The sequence below is a fragment of the Mesoplodon mirus genome (genome assembly GCF_964341445.2).
Source record: "Mesoplodon mirus genome assembly, chromosome: 13".
NCBI classification, from domain to species: domain Eukaryota; kingdom Metazoa; phylum Chordata; class Mammalia; order Artiodactyla; family Ziphiidae; genus Mesoplodon; species Mesoplodon mirus.
Window position 1 is genome coordinate 70819005 of NC_138989.1, and position 13972 is coordinate 70832976.

At 39.9% G+C, this 13972-nt stretch overlaps 1 protein-coding gene across 18 annotated transcripts in view; it reads right to left on the reverse strand.

Moving 5' to 3' along the window:
* Nucleotides 1-1530: 1530 nt before the first annotated feature.
* Nucleotides 1531-13972, reverse strand: part of TCF4 (transcription factor 4) — a 366728-nt gene continuing 354286 nt past the window's right edge. For 13 of the 18 annotated variants that reach the window (XM_082640215.1, XM_082640221.1, XM_082640207.1 and 10 more), the window contains 5 exons: nt 12778-12913; nt 10459-10621; nt 7003-7232; nt 6369-6508; nt 1531-6174 (listed from right to left, as the gene is read on the reverse strand). In XM_082640215.1, the coding sequence (XP_082496341.1) occupies nt 6372-6508; nt 7003-7232; nt 10459-10621; nt 12778-12913 (666 nt within the window). In that variant the 3' untranslated portion in view covers nt 1531-6174; nt 6369-6371. The remainder of the gene's footprint in view (nt 6175-6368; nt 6509-7002; nt 7233-10458; nt 10622-12777; nt 12914-13972) is intronic. The other 5 variants (XM_082640219.1, XM_082640220.1, XM_082640218.1 and 2 more) reach the window with 1 other exon arrangement.

The window sequence follows — 13972 nt, forward strand, 5'->3', positions numbered from 1 at the left end:
TTTTCTTGTTTGCATGCTTTCCTTTCAAGTGGCTTACAAATGAATGTTTTAGGCTGTTAGTCAAGAGAAAGGTGGTTTATAATTAAAGCCTAGTATAAAAACTTCACTGGGTCTTATATGAATGGATTCAATTATAAGACTAAAAACGATTGCCTGTTTCAGCTCCTTTGGATGGTCTTTCCCTCTTCGTTTCTAACATTATTGGGATCTTCTTAACTTTTGGATACTACTTTAGTTTCTCCAGTGATTTAACTTCCCTTTGAAAAATGCACCAAAGTTAGAGTTTCATGTTTAATGTGGTCCTTTTAAATAAAACATAATGTTAATAGACTAGATAAGAGACACTGAAGTGGTGCCCAAGCTCATTTTCCCCCTTTTTAGTCATAGTGAGATGATCAAATATAATACTAAAAGACTAAATGCTTGTGGCTATTTTGTCTATATTTAAAACACACAGTAAGAACATAAGAACATCTCAAATCATTTAGAAGGAAAAAGGGCTTATCAACCAAAATCTTTGGAAATTTCATAAAATTTAAATGTCTGCAAACAATCCAACCAAAAAGAAAAAAAAAAAAATCCCAACATTTGGCTAATGGAGGGCATTTCACATGTGACCCAAATGGCATTATCACATTTTCCTTCAGGTAAACTAGTCACTAAACCCCATTAGAAAGAGTACAAGAGCGATATGAAGACATCCCCAAATACCACGTACTGGATTTAGAACATTCTGTGATGAAGCGCTTATCTAACCACGGGCTTTCTTTCCATTGCATACATTACTTTACATTTCTAAAATGCAATGTTGAAACAGCCTCCAAGTTTTGCAAAGGAGATTGATGTCCACTCTACAAAAGTATTAACTTACAGTACATAACACTGAATAATTTTAATCTGTACATTTTCCCCCTCCCATCATAGGTGACACGCATCGGTTGTACAAGTTCGAAAAAAGCCCATCTGGTTGTTTACACCTGGATTAATAGTCAACAGAGTCAACCAGAAGTACTGGGCTGGGTAGAGTTTGAGAAAGGATCAATACAGTGGAATATTAATTGTGGTTAACAATAGGCAGCTCTTCACAAAGCAATACAATAGATTTTTGACTGAAAAGATCTAGCTGAGGAGGTTCTGCCAATCGACCAACTGATCCAGAAGTTTAAGGCTGACTTGACTTAAGCAAGCTGCAGCCCAACCGAAAACACTGGTAACAATGGTGCAGTTCAAAGCTCTTCAAATGCATAGCTTCTGTGTTAATTAGATTCCTTCAATTAGTTAATCCTCTAGACAGTTTTTTGTTTTGCATGCATCTCGTTCCATTTTCATTAAGGGCATCTCTTCCTTGGTCAGTCATGTGCTTTGCTTTTCAATTTGTTTTTGTGGGGTTTTTTTTTTTTGGTATGTTTTGTTTGTTAAGCTGTCAATATCTCCAACACTTGCAAAATGAAATCTAGAGGCGGTTTTACTTACAGCAGAGAAGCAGAGCTATATGGACAATGCAAAATGAAATGAAACAAGTGTCAGAAACAGTTTATAAAAATGGCACATTTATTGCTACAGAACGGTCATGTACATGACTTCATCGAATAACTACAGATGGGAAACAGGTAATGGCCTAGACCAAGCTGGGTTTATTTTTGTCTTGAAGGAACTCCAGCACACAACCTGTTTAGACACTTCTACAAATCAGAAATACACCAAAAACATGAAAAAATCGAGGCACTCAGCCACACATTGAAAACAAGGTGTAACTGTTTATCTTTTTTTCTTTTTTTAAATGTTTTCCCTTTTTTTCTTTTTTTAACAATTTTTTTTTTAGTTTTTAATGCTGCAGCTATGTGTACAGTCGCAAAAAATTTCCCCGCTGCGACCTACAACTAAAAAAAAAACAAAAACAAAACAAAAAAAACAAAACAAACAAAAAAGCTACCATACAGTTTCATCTCAGTAACACATGGTAAAATAACATCTTTTAAATAGTAAAATAAAGTAACAAACTTTTACTCATAATGATTCCAAAAATCTACAAAGAAGAAATATTCAGAATCTGACAATTTTTTTTGTAATATTCATGGTATAAAAGGATTGCTCCTGCGAAAAATAAGCCAAATATATTTTTTATTTTTAAATTTAGTTTTTTTCCTACTAGGGTGTACTACAGTCTATTTTATAGCAAAAAGAGCACTAGACAAACAAAGCTTTATAACAAAAAGCCAGGCACTGATACATGGTAAATCTCTGCTTTTTTTTTTTTTCTTATCTTCACTTAATTGCATCACAAGTAACAAGAATGAAAAAGGCCACAGTTCATATATTTTCACCATTACATATGTCTATAATACTTGAAATGAGTATGGCAAAACCAGCACTGCACAAAGATGAGTCCACTTCAAGTCCCATGAGAAAGAGCATGTCTCTAAAGAAAAACAAACAGAACCAAAGCAAAATAAAAAGAGAGGCCTAAAGGCCTTGGTGCCCCATTGTGTTGGAATTCCTCATATTCCATCTTGACTTTTTTTTTTGTTTCCAGTCAGCCAGCAGACTAAATTTTTGTGCTTGTTTATGCTGAAATCGTTTCATTCCTGACTCAAGTTCACTTTTGGACACATCATATTCTGCCTGTTGGATCCAAGACGAAAATCCTCTTAACCCCAAGTCTTGGTTCAACACCCTCCCGCCCCCCGCCCCCCATTCCCTCATCAAAATAAAGATCACAAATAAAAAAAAAATCAAGAAATAGGAAAAAGCGAAAAACAAAAAGGAATCGGAAGACTGAATCAGAACCAGTTGCGTTACTGGGTGGACTGACAGTTGTATAAACATTAGTGTTCCTTGCAGCTACACAGAAGACAAATGGGAAAAATGTCTAGATGAACAGATCCCTATTCTGCATATTCATAAATTACTTGAATGTGGAGGTGGATCAACTGTTCCAAGTTGCTTTTAAAGTCCAAGTCTCTTAAACAGATCCCCAGTCTAAGTATCATCATATACATAGTGTAGTATGGACCCTTAGGAAATGTTTGTATAGTACTTTAATCCTAACTGTCTTCTGCTAAATTGCATTAGAAAATACAGCGCAGGATACCAATATCTTACCTGGGTTTGATAATTACAAAAGAACAAGAAAAAAAAACACACTAAAAAGGCCACATTCCCTTTCATCTTTTTTTTTTTTTCTTTTTAATGGGGATACAACCCAATGAATATGGATAGGTGCAGATGTTTCTCCACCAAGCAAAAAGTAGTGAGCAGCTTTTGGTGGCCGTTAGAAAGTTTTTCGCTTATTTCCAAAGGGAATTCCACAATAGAGGTATTACATGACTGATTAATGAATGCATCAAAGCTGGTGAACAATAAATTGCAGCTTTTACTCTGTTTGACTGAGAACAAAATATAAAGCACCAATTTAAAAAATAATCCAAGAACTACGATTTAATTTTTTTTTTGCTTTGTTTACAGATGTGAAAAACTTTAAATCAGCTCTATGAAAGCACCTTGATGATAACGTGTATCAAAAGTGCCAATCTTAAAATGTACATCAATGCAGGGAGTGTTTCCAGTTCCCTAAAGAGTAAACACCATATTTTCTTCTATACACTTATCCTGAATGTGATCAGAGGATACCTGCTTCCTATATAATATTGTTCCTAGGGATACCCGCCTTGATAGAGTATACAAAATGAGTGCAGAATGTACCACTAAAAGGATATCTTCAACATACTGAGGGTACAAGTACACACGGTTTCCATTATTCAGGAGGAGGGGAGAGTATACAATATTGTCTTCCATGCCCTTCTTTGAGCCCCTTTGTTCATTCATTTTCACAGGGTAGCCTCAAAATAACTTTTCATGAAGTCTGATTTCTGCTATTCTAAGGTTTTAATCCACCTCCACATTTTAGGAACTTATCAACAAATCAAACAAAGTATTTTAGTTTTATCACTACTGAACATATTTACAGTTTTCAACACACACACAGCTAATCAAAATGTTTATGGGTTTGTAAAAGATGACCACGTGGTAACTATCTTATTTGTTCTTACATTTTCAGAAATGAACATAAAATTCAGATTCTTGTAGCTCACTATTTCATTTCAATGAGACGGTTTTTAAACCACACCGTTTAAAAAAAAAAAGGAACAAAAACCGATACAATGTATTAAAACACATAATAACAAGAGTCTACATGTAAAAATATAACTTTTACATACACAATTTCAAAATAATGATACGTTTGCCATTTGTTGCATAAAATTTACAAATGTATTTCATTACTATATAACTGGCAAAACAGGAGAACAGATGGAACATTTAGACCATTTCGATGGGTTTATGGCATTTACTCAGTGCTGATAGGTGGAAAAACTACTTGAACAAGGGATTTTTTTTTCTTAATACATGCCAAGATTGTGTGGCTGTAAAAACAGAAATGAGTTAGAGACAAAAGGATGCTGACAAATACTTAACTAGGAGCACTATTTCTTTACTGCACTATACACCAAAGTCAATCATTATAAAGATTCACGATGGAAGTTGGTTCAATTGTGCCCAGACGTCAAAGCTAGCTATCTGATGAGTTGCTGTGCCATAGCTTGATCTATGTTTCTATCAAATACGTTAAGTATAAACTTCATTCATACTGGCCAGAGAAATACTGCACTACCCCTCCTCAAGAAAGTGCAACTTAATGCTTTAGGACTTATAAGGCTTGTTATAACGCTGCATGATGATTGAATATTGGCATTTTGTTTTTCAGACGAAGGAGGAGACAGTTAAGTCATCTGCATCTTAGTAAACCCATTTTGAAAAAAAAATCAAGAAAGCAACAAAATCAATCAGCTCTGTCACACTACTTGCAATTTTCTCATTGGATGGTCGTTGAACTTCACTTGTTTTTTTTGTTTTTGTTTTTTTCCAAAAATCTGACCATGTATTCAGAAACACCTCACTGCACACTACTTCTGGCTACACATGTAGGTAACGCTTTAATCATTTTGTTAAATCACAGCCACTTTGATTATGTTATGTTTCCGATGATATAAACATTGGAAGGCACAGTGGTAACATTGTAGCATTCTAACCTTGTACCTCTGAAAATCCCAGAAGAGGGTCACAAACGCAACATTACAATTCAGACAAACTCTTTTTGCCATGTCTTGGTAATGCTGCTTGTTAATATCTACACATGATGTGACTTTTAAGTCCTGTGTTCCCAAAAGACTGAAGAAACAACTTTCTACTTATTTATGAATGAAAAGCAACATCAGGGTCAGCATTTCATCCTGCACTACCCCTCCGGAAGCAGAGTTGGCACTACAGGTTATGAGAACAAACCGGGGAAAGGGACAGAAATAAGACCAAAAAAAAAAAAAAAAAAAAAAAAAAAAATCCATATTTACAGTAAAATCTTTCTTTTAAAAAAGTTAATCAGTACTATTTTTTTACAGGAGAAAAAAGTCTGAAACAAATGAACAAAAGCTTACCATAGTCACTAAATTTTTAATATATATTTATATATATATTTATATATATATTTGTCATAGGTCTATAAGATCCATCTGTTCCTCCTACCCTAAGGAATGGCTAATGTCATCACTTCGCTGTCATCAGGATGTTTGCTGGTTTTGTTACGAGGGCAGCCAAGCTTCCCTTATTCGATATCCGGTAATTATAAACACTAGCTGACTTGAATACCAACAAAAACGGTCATGTAGTTGTCTTCAGAAGTACACTTTTTCATTATTGCAAGTTTACAATTTTTTTAAATTAAATATTTTTTTTTCAGACTTACAAATTAATTATATATTTTTTTTTTTCCAAAAGAAGTTTAGGCACAAATGCATTGTTCCACAGTGTGGAAAGATTGCCATTCAGTCTCTGGGCTGCGTCTCAGCCTGCACATACTGCTTTGAACATTCTGAATGATATGTTAAAGAGAGTCATCCCCCAAGTTGCACTTTTTTTCTTTCTTTTTTTTTTTTTGTTTGTTTTTCGGTTTTTTGATCATTGGGAATGCTGAAACCTCTTGCGTCTGCGATTCGTAACTACTCAGACTTGTCTTATATTACAAAAAAAGGGGTTAAGGACAAGTGTTTATGTGGGTTTAAGATAATACAGCTGTTAAGGAAGTGGTCTCTTGTATTAATGAAGCAATGTGGCAACTTGGACCTGAGAAAGAAGAGAGAAAGATGAATTAATACGTTTATAACAGAAAAAAGGAAAGCTTTATTTTTAAACTTTTTTTTTTTCTTCCCAAGGGGGAAAAAAAATCTGTGCAATTGGGTCAAATATGGCTTTCACGGCTGATGCCTTGGTGAGGGTAACAAAGGGAAGCTTTCAGAAATGGCTGGAAACAAACTTGCCTGTTACATCTGTCCCATGTGATTGGACGCGTCTCCCATGCCGGGGTGAGGCCCCGCCAAGGAGAGCGGGGGCGGCTCCGAGGACACCTTCTCCTCTTCCCTTCTTTTCAGACATGCAGCTTTCGGATTCAGATTCCTTTCTGTGGAAGAGGAAAGCACAGAGCATTTAGGTCACACCCCAGGGCTTCTGGTCCAGGGCAGTCATGCAATGTTTCTGTGGGTCTGTTGATCCTTTCTCTCAGTTTCTACCTTCCAGAACAAGAGGACCAGTTAGGAAAATGCACACTACTGCCATTCATTTGCTCAGCGGCTAGTAAAGGTCGAACTCCCTGGTGAAACTGTGCAGCCACTTTACAGTCTGAGAAAGTTGGTAAAGCAAACGTCCCCAGCTCCGGTTACTGAGAGGACCTATGGAAACGTCTTAAGGCAGCATCAGTTACAAGAAAAACCCCAGGATTCAGTTACAGGAGAAAGGGGAGCTGCCTCATAGATTTAGATGAGACTGAAGTAATGATTCTGAAGGATGCCTAAGAGTCTACTCTCTGCCCCTGCTCAAGGCTGCCAGAGCATCTCTGCTCTCTCCAGCGGCGTGCGGCCGTGACCTCTGAGTGGAGGCCAGCCGGCCGGCACTGACCTCGGACTTGCTGCTCCAGACTGAGGATGACGGCCACGGCCTGGTGGAGGATCAGAAGCTTGGTCTGGGGCTTGTCACTCTTGAGGTGCAGCTGCACCATGCGGCCCAGCTCTTTGAATGCCTCGTTGATGTCACGGACCCGCAGGCGCTCCCGGGCGTTGTTGGCCATCCTCCTCTCCTTCTCCCGCTCCGCCTTCTGCTCCGGCGTCAGGTCTTCGTCATCGTTATTGCTGCGGGACAAAAGGGAAAACGTGACATTTTCCAATGGGGTGGGGAAAGAGACAGTTTCCAAATTCCTTTTGTTTTCTTTCTGAGTTTTCAGGGAACTCTTCCATCTCAGGATCTTGTCCTTGGCAGAACTTTCCATCCACCTGGGCTTGGCGTTGCTTTAGGTGGCTGTGACAGCCCCTACGCCAGACGTTTGATTGTCTCCTGGACATGAAACCCAAACCCAACAGGAGAGGTTCAAGGTGGGGCCCCGACTGCACCATATGGATGGAGGGGAGTAAAAAGGAAAACATAGCTTCCATCCCTAAGGTTACGCACGGCAAAGCAGAGCGCTGTCGACTTCAGCTCAAGCTACACTCAGGACCACGATTCAGAAAGCGTCTTAGACTGAAGCTGTTCTTTTTTTTAAAAAAAAAAAAAACCTTTCATACTGTGACATCTGAAACCCAAGGAGAACCAGGGATTGAAAAACGATGTGGATAGGTCAAAATTAAGACCATGCAGCTCAAACAGGATTAAGAAGGTCCTACATTCAAGACAACAGATCAATGGGAGTAAACACGGGGGCCTGCTGTCTATTAACCAGCTTGGAAGGCTTGGTCAGTCCACTTAATGTATCCGAGTCTCGCTTTTTCCATGTATTAAATAGAAAGATTAGAAAAACAGCATCTCCATGGCCTTTAACATTACGGATGATTATGATTCCCCAGACAAGTTGGGGAAACCTGAGTTGACATGAGTTCTAGGCAAAACAAACCCAACCCAACCCAACCCAACCCAAACACTTACTGGTTATCAATACCCATGATCTCATTGTGAGTCAAAAAAGAAGCCCAAAAGCTCATCCCTGATTTTGAGAACAGAGATACTACATGACTCATATCAAAGGCATGTTTGGAGCCAGGAGTCTGGAAAGGAAAGATAACTTCTGTTTCTGGGTGTCATGCTGACAAATTAGAAACTTTTGAATGGGGGGCAAATAGGATGATGAGCCACCTGGAAAGCATGTCATATCAGGAAGATCTCATGGCGTTAAGGCTTCAAATAATTCCTGAGCAATCACGTAAAAAAGAGAGGTGTGGAAAATGTCTCAGGAAGGCAGAACAGAACAGAGCAAAAAACCCTGAGCGGAACAGTCTGAATTAACATGAGCAAGAACCTTTTTTGAGTAGGAGAGATATAAAAAATGAAGTAAACTTCACTCAGAAGCAAGAGAGTCTTCACTGCAAGAAACAACATGGAGGTGACCATCCATACAGATGTTAACCTAGAGATCTGAGCAAAGACCATCAAGGTGAGCCTCTACTCTGAAGTTCCATGAATCTGAAAGGCTCACAGAATAAAGATGTTAATCACAACCTTCCAGAGCTGGAGGAACATGTGGGAAGTTATCTACTCAATTCAATGCACACTTAGCGAGTATTGGCTTAAAATGTATAGCTCCGAATCTTCCACTGTGGAGAATGTCTGGGTAACTTCCAAATCGCACTAAGGATCCACGATGACGGAGAAGCCCCAATCAATCAGAAATGGAGCGGATTCTTGGGTTGCAGCACATGCTGCTCATAAAGATGACGTAAGTAAGCCAAGAACACTTATAAAGGAGGCAGACACCAAAGAAAGACGCTGTAAGACTTGGCTCGTCTTTCCTGTAGGTTAAACTCCCTTCCAGATGCGACTGTCTGCCTCGAACGTGTGCTGGTGAACGCGCAACTAAACTGAACCCGTCGGAAAGTGCTCTCTTTCTCCACCATGTGATTCTCCTCCTCATTTCCTTGCCGGTCCCGCTCTCTCCCACCCATGACCTCTGCTGATGCCAAGGAAATCAAGATTACTATTAATTCACACTCACATTCTGACACACAAGTAGGACGTAATAAGTGAAAAGAGAACAGAGTTGAGTTTCTGCTCATCCCATCCTGAAGTTAAAAATCTGGGTAATGTTTTTACGCATCAAACATATGCCACACCGTTTCCAAAGTGGGCCTGAAAATGGGAACTCGTTTTCCAAGGGTATTCAGGCCAATAATGAATGAGAATTGGTTAACCTCTTATAAATAAATTGGTTATGCGAAGAAAACTGCCTAGATTTGGAAAGTCTCGCCTTACAACACAGTTTTGGGGGTCTAAGTAAAGGTCAAAACAGTGACCTTTTGAAACAAGGTTCTTAACAGTGAGTTAAAATGTTGTACTGAAACGTCAAAGAATCCATTGATATGCATGCGTTATGACCACTAGTTAAGTGACCAAGAGCTGAATGATCTAACAGAGAAGCTGGTAAGGATGTGAAAGGCTCTTCTTGGGATGTCTTACCAATGTGGCCAAGTCAGGAAACTCTGTAGCAATGGTGAAAAGGGGTAAGGTAGAAGCTTCCAGAATTTCTGAAACTGTGGTAGAACTTGTAATAAGATTTATCTCAATAACTATAAAGGCAATACGAAAAGGCGGCATGTCCTAATTCCTAAAGGATGCCAGGTATAACCTTGAGAACAATAGCCTTGAAAAGGGAGGTATCGTCTTAGTACAATTCATTTAATTTGCAAATAAAAACCATCCAAGGGAACTGAGGTAAAGAACATGGGTGTCACGATACTCAAAAAAAACAAAAAAACAAAAAAAACAAAACCCCATCTGATTATCAGATTAAAGTTCAAGGAGATAGATTCTAATTTAAAGATATAGGGGACTTAAGAAAACCAACCAAAAGCTATTTTCCTGCAGTTGCATTTTCTGCCGAGAGAAAAAAAAATGAGCAATTTAGGTATTGCTCTTATATATACCAACGTGTTTAGAATAAAGCTGGGAAATCAGTACTTTCTCACTTTTGAGGTAAGAAAAAAGTTACAGTTGCGCATACATCGATTGAGCTTTCAATAGAGCTAAGCTCTCTTTTTAGAAATATTTTCCAAAGAACATTTATGACCAAATTTGTAGAATAAGTATAGTTTTACAAATCGACTGCTTGCATTTGAATCAGTTACAAATTGTTTTTGCCGTGTGTCATTATTAGCACTGGGTCCAAATTCATAAATGCAAAGACATTTTTGGCTTTCCTAGAGTACAGGTATCTCAAACGATACTTTCGTACCTCTAGAGCAAGCCTTTCACTTTCTTTTCAGCTGCAGATTTACCTGCCAGGAAAAAACTCAATAGTTTCTTCCTGTTCTGTTCACTTCATCAAAGTCCAATAAAGGAATTAAATGAAGCGACAGTATTATATACTGTTACCTAGATCTTGACCTAGTAATGGATTTGATATCCTTCTTGTCGTCATCTAATTTCTTGTCCTCGGAAGATTTCGTGTCTTGCAGGTTTTCATCGCCCTCGTCGTCGGATTTGATCTCAGAGCTGCCGGAGGAGACACTCTGGCCCTGCAATCCTGGTGGCATGCCTGCAGAAAAAAAAGAGACCAGGTGACAAGGCCACCAAAGCCTCAAGGCACAGACACGCACACCCCAGACTGGAGAGCTGCCAGCTATACAGTTCAGACCGCCGAACTGTGTCATCTGTCACTTTTTTCATGGTCTTTGGTGAAGTTTCAAAAATGCACCTGCAGAAACAAGTTCTCCCTGCATTGGCTCTGAGGTTAAATTCTATTTTGCAATCTTTTGGAGTAGACGGTAATTTCACTGTCTACAAAACATCAACTTAATTGCAATGAAAATCATAATCATGAAAATCACACACCTCAATGTTCTGATTAAGAACCCAAGTAAATATCAGCTATTATATTGAGTTTCTTCCATATGCAATGATTTAATAGAAAAATGTCCTTAAAATATAATTCCCAGGGAGTACACTAAATATGTACAGTCAAGTTTCCATATGCAATGATTTAATAGAAAAATGTCCTTAAAATATAATTCCCAGGGAGTACACTAAATATGTACAGTCAAGTTTTCAATAGATACCCTAATGATATTCTGAAATTAGGCTTCTCTTATCCTCAAGGAATAATCAGCGTTTAAAAATGGTACATATGGAAAGCAGTTACTGCTCAATGAAGACATTTCTAGTTCTATCACTGCTCAACTTTCCAAGATCACAATATATTTTAAAACGTGACCTTAATGTAATCATTTATTTCTAAGGTAGAAGTGTGTCTATTTAGTGTTTCCTTCTATTTGTAATCTGTAGAGTCTAGAACTTTATCACTCAAAATCTGGTCAGTGGACCAGGAGCATCCTTACCCCCTGGGAGCCCATTAGAAATGCAGGACCCCAAGGGCTTCCCTGGTGGCGCAGTGGTTGAGAGTACGCCTGCCGATGCAGGGGACACGGGTTCGTGCCCCGGTCCGGGAGTATCCCACATGCCGAGGAGCGGCTGGGCCCGTGAGCCATGGCCGCTGAGCCTGCGCGTCCGGAGCCTGTGCTCCGCAACGGAAGAGGCCACAACAGTGAGAGGCCCGCGTACGGCAAAAAAAAAAAAAAAAGAAAAAAGAAATGCAGGACCCCAGATCAACTGAATCAGAATTGGCATTTTAACAAGATCCTCAAGTCATGTTTGTGCACATTAAGAAGTGTTGATTTAGGACACAGAAAGAAAACCCAAAGGCTCTTTATTTTATTTATTTATTTATTTTTGCGGTACGCGGGCCTCTCACTGTTGTGGCCTCTCCCGTTGCGGAGCACAGGCTCCGGATGCGCAGGCTCAGCGGCCGTGGCTCACGGGCCCAGCCGCTCCGCGGCATGTGGGATCTTCCCGGACCGGGGCACGAACCCGTGTCCCCTGCCTCGGCAGGCGGACTCTCAACCACTGCACCACCAGGGAAGCCCCCAAAAGCTCTTTAAAAGAAAGGGCCATCAAAGTATTACTATTCAATTAAAAATGGCAGAAATACCCACATATATAATTCACGCTCAAGATTCTTACAATGCTTAACAGGTGGGCAAATGCTTATATATATTATTCATTCTTGTGCCACTGTTATCATTTTTATTCTCAACGTGAGGGGAATGAGGAGATGTTATGTAAGCATTTTCGGGTCACCTGGCCAGCCAGTTGCACAAGGACCCTGGGACCCACGTCTTGCCCCTGCGGCACAGCTACCTGGGGTCCTGGGAAGCCGAAAGGAGTCAGTGGTATGAGGCAATAAGGGTGGGGCTTGATGACTCAAGAGCGAAAATCATCCAAGTTCCATTTTTGAAATGTACCTACATTTCCTTCCATCATAAGCAACAAAAACCATTTCCTTCCTTCCTCTTCATTTGGAAACATCACTGTCAGGCTACAACTAACCACATTAAAGGATCTGAATGAGCACAATGTGGAAATAGCTAAAATCACATTTCCTCTCATCAGTCTGTGGTCTCATTCCCTGCTGAAATCGGAGCAGGATTTCCGAGGATGCTGGAGCAAAACAGTTACTGAAGAAACACAATTAGCCAGCTACGTTTGAAATCCTTTCCCATTTACTTACCATCTTTGTATCAAAATGGATTCTTGGTGATCTGCCAGTGCTTCCTGAGGGATGAATCAGTAAGCATGGGATCCACACGGGATCTATTGTTTCAGTGAGGTCAGAAGCGCCCGCGGAGGCGGACCTACCTCTGTAAGGGTCCTGGGGTGGGTTCAAATCAGGGGACGTTGCAGACTGGACAGGAAGCTGTGGAACTGGCACCTGGTTTGGGACAAGAGAATGGCTGCCCCTCAGGGCCACGCCGTCTTCACGATGGGCCCCAACCTGAAAGGGCAAGAGGAACCGTAGAGTTTAGTGGGAATCAGAGGTGTGACGGCTACTTCCGGGGCAGCAAGGACCCAATGAAGGGAGACTAACCTTTGAAAAACAATACTCCCAAATGCATTTCACTAGAGGGCGCTAAAGGACCACGCGTGCACCTAGAGTACCCAGCAAAAAACACTTGAACACTCAGTAAGATGCTGTGCTGTACATCCAGTGACAAATATGGCAGAGTAGCTCAGGCAGGTAAAATGTCAAATTGTCTCCCAGGGTGCTGCAGTGGAGTGCACTGATTCGTACCCATCTGTCTTCTATCATGTCCGCCAACAGATCTGACAATTATCTTAATGCCCATATGCTTAATTGTGGTCTTCTCAATTCCCCCATTGCTATCGGAAATCCTACAGGAATTTCAATTTGGCATTCAACTTTCATTTCAGGGGATAAGATTCTCAGGCCTGCCATTTTTTTTTTCCATAATGCCAGCTAAGCCACTGACAGCGGAAGCTACAGCAGTATGGGACATAGCCCCTGCTCGGTACAAGTATAATAAAATGTCACCTGGCTTTCCAAAACTGGCAGCCCATTCCAAATTAATGTTTACTGTATTTCATCAGCTGCTGAGTTCCAAATCCAAAGGGGGACCGTTTCTGCCAATGCCACCATACCGGAAAATGTACCAATAAAGGTTTTATTAAACACACCAGTAATGCCATCATTGTCATGCAAAGATGTTTGGACATTTTTCCATATTTTTTTTCACTATTCTGATCTTAGAAAGACACCATTTTGTAAACACTCTCTATGCTTCCAAGAATAAAATTATAGAGTACAGCATGATGACTTGGTCTGAAAAAAATACTGCTGAGCTTTTTATTAACTACTACTGCCTACTCTGGGGTCCAGAGATGTTGACCTTGTGGCATTGAGACAGCAATCACTGACTTTATAGTGTACACCTTCAAGTAAGACCAGTAAGCATTTGCAAACCAAGAGGAACGTGAGTAGCGTTTTCAATGGCATTTCCAAGTAGTTATTTTCTTAGCCTACTGTTAGGTGAAC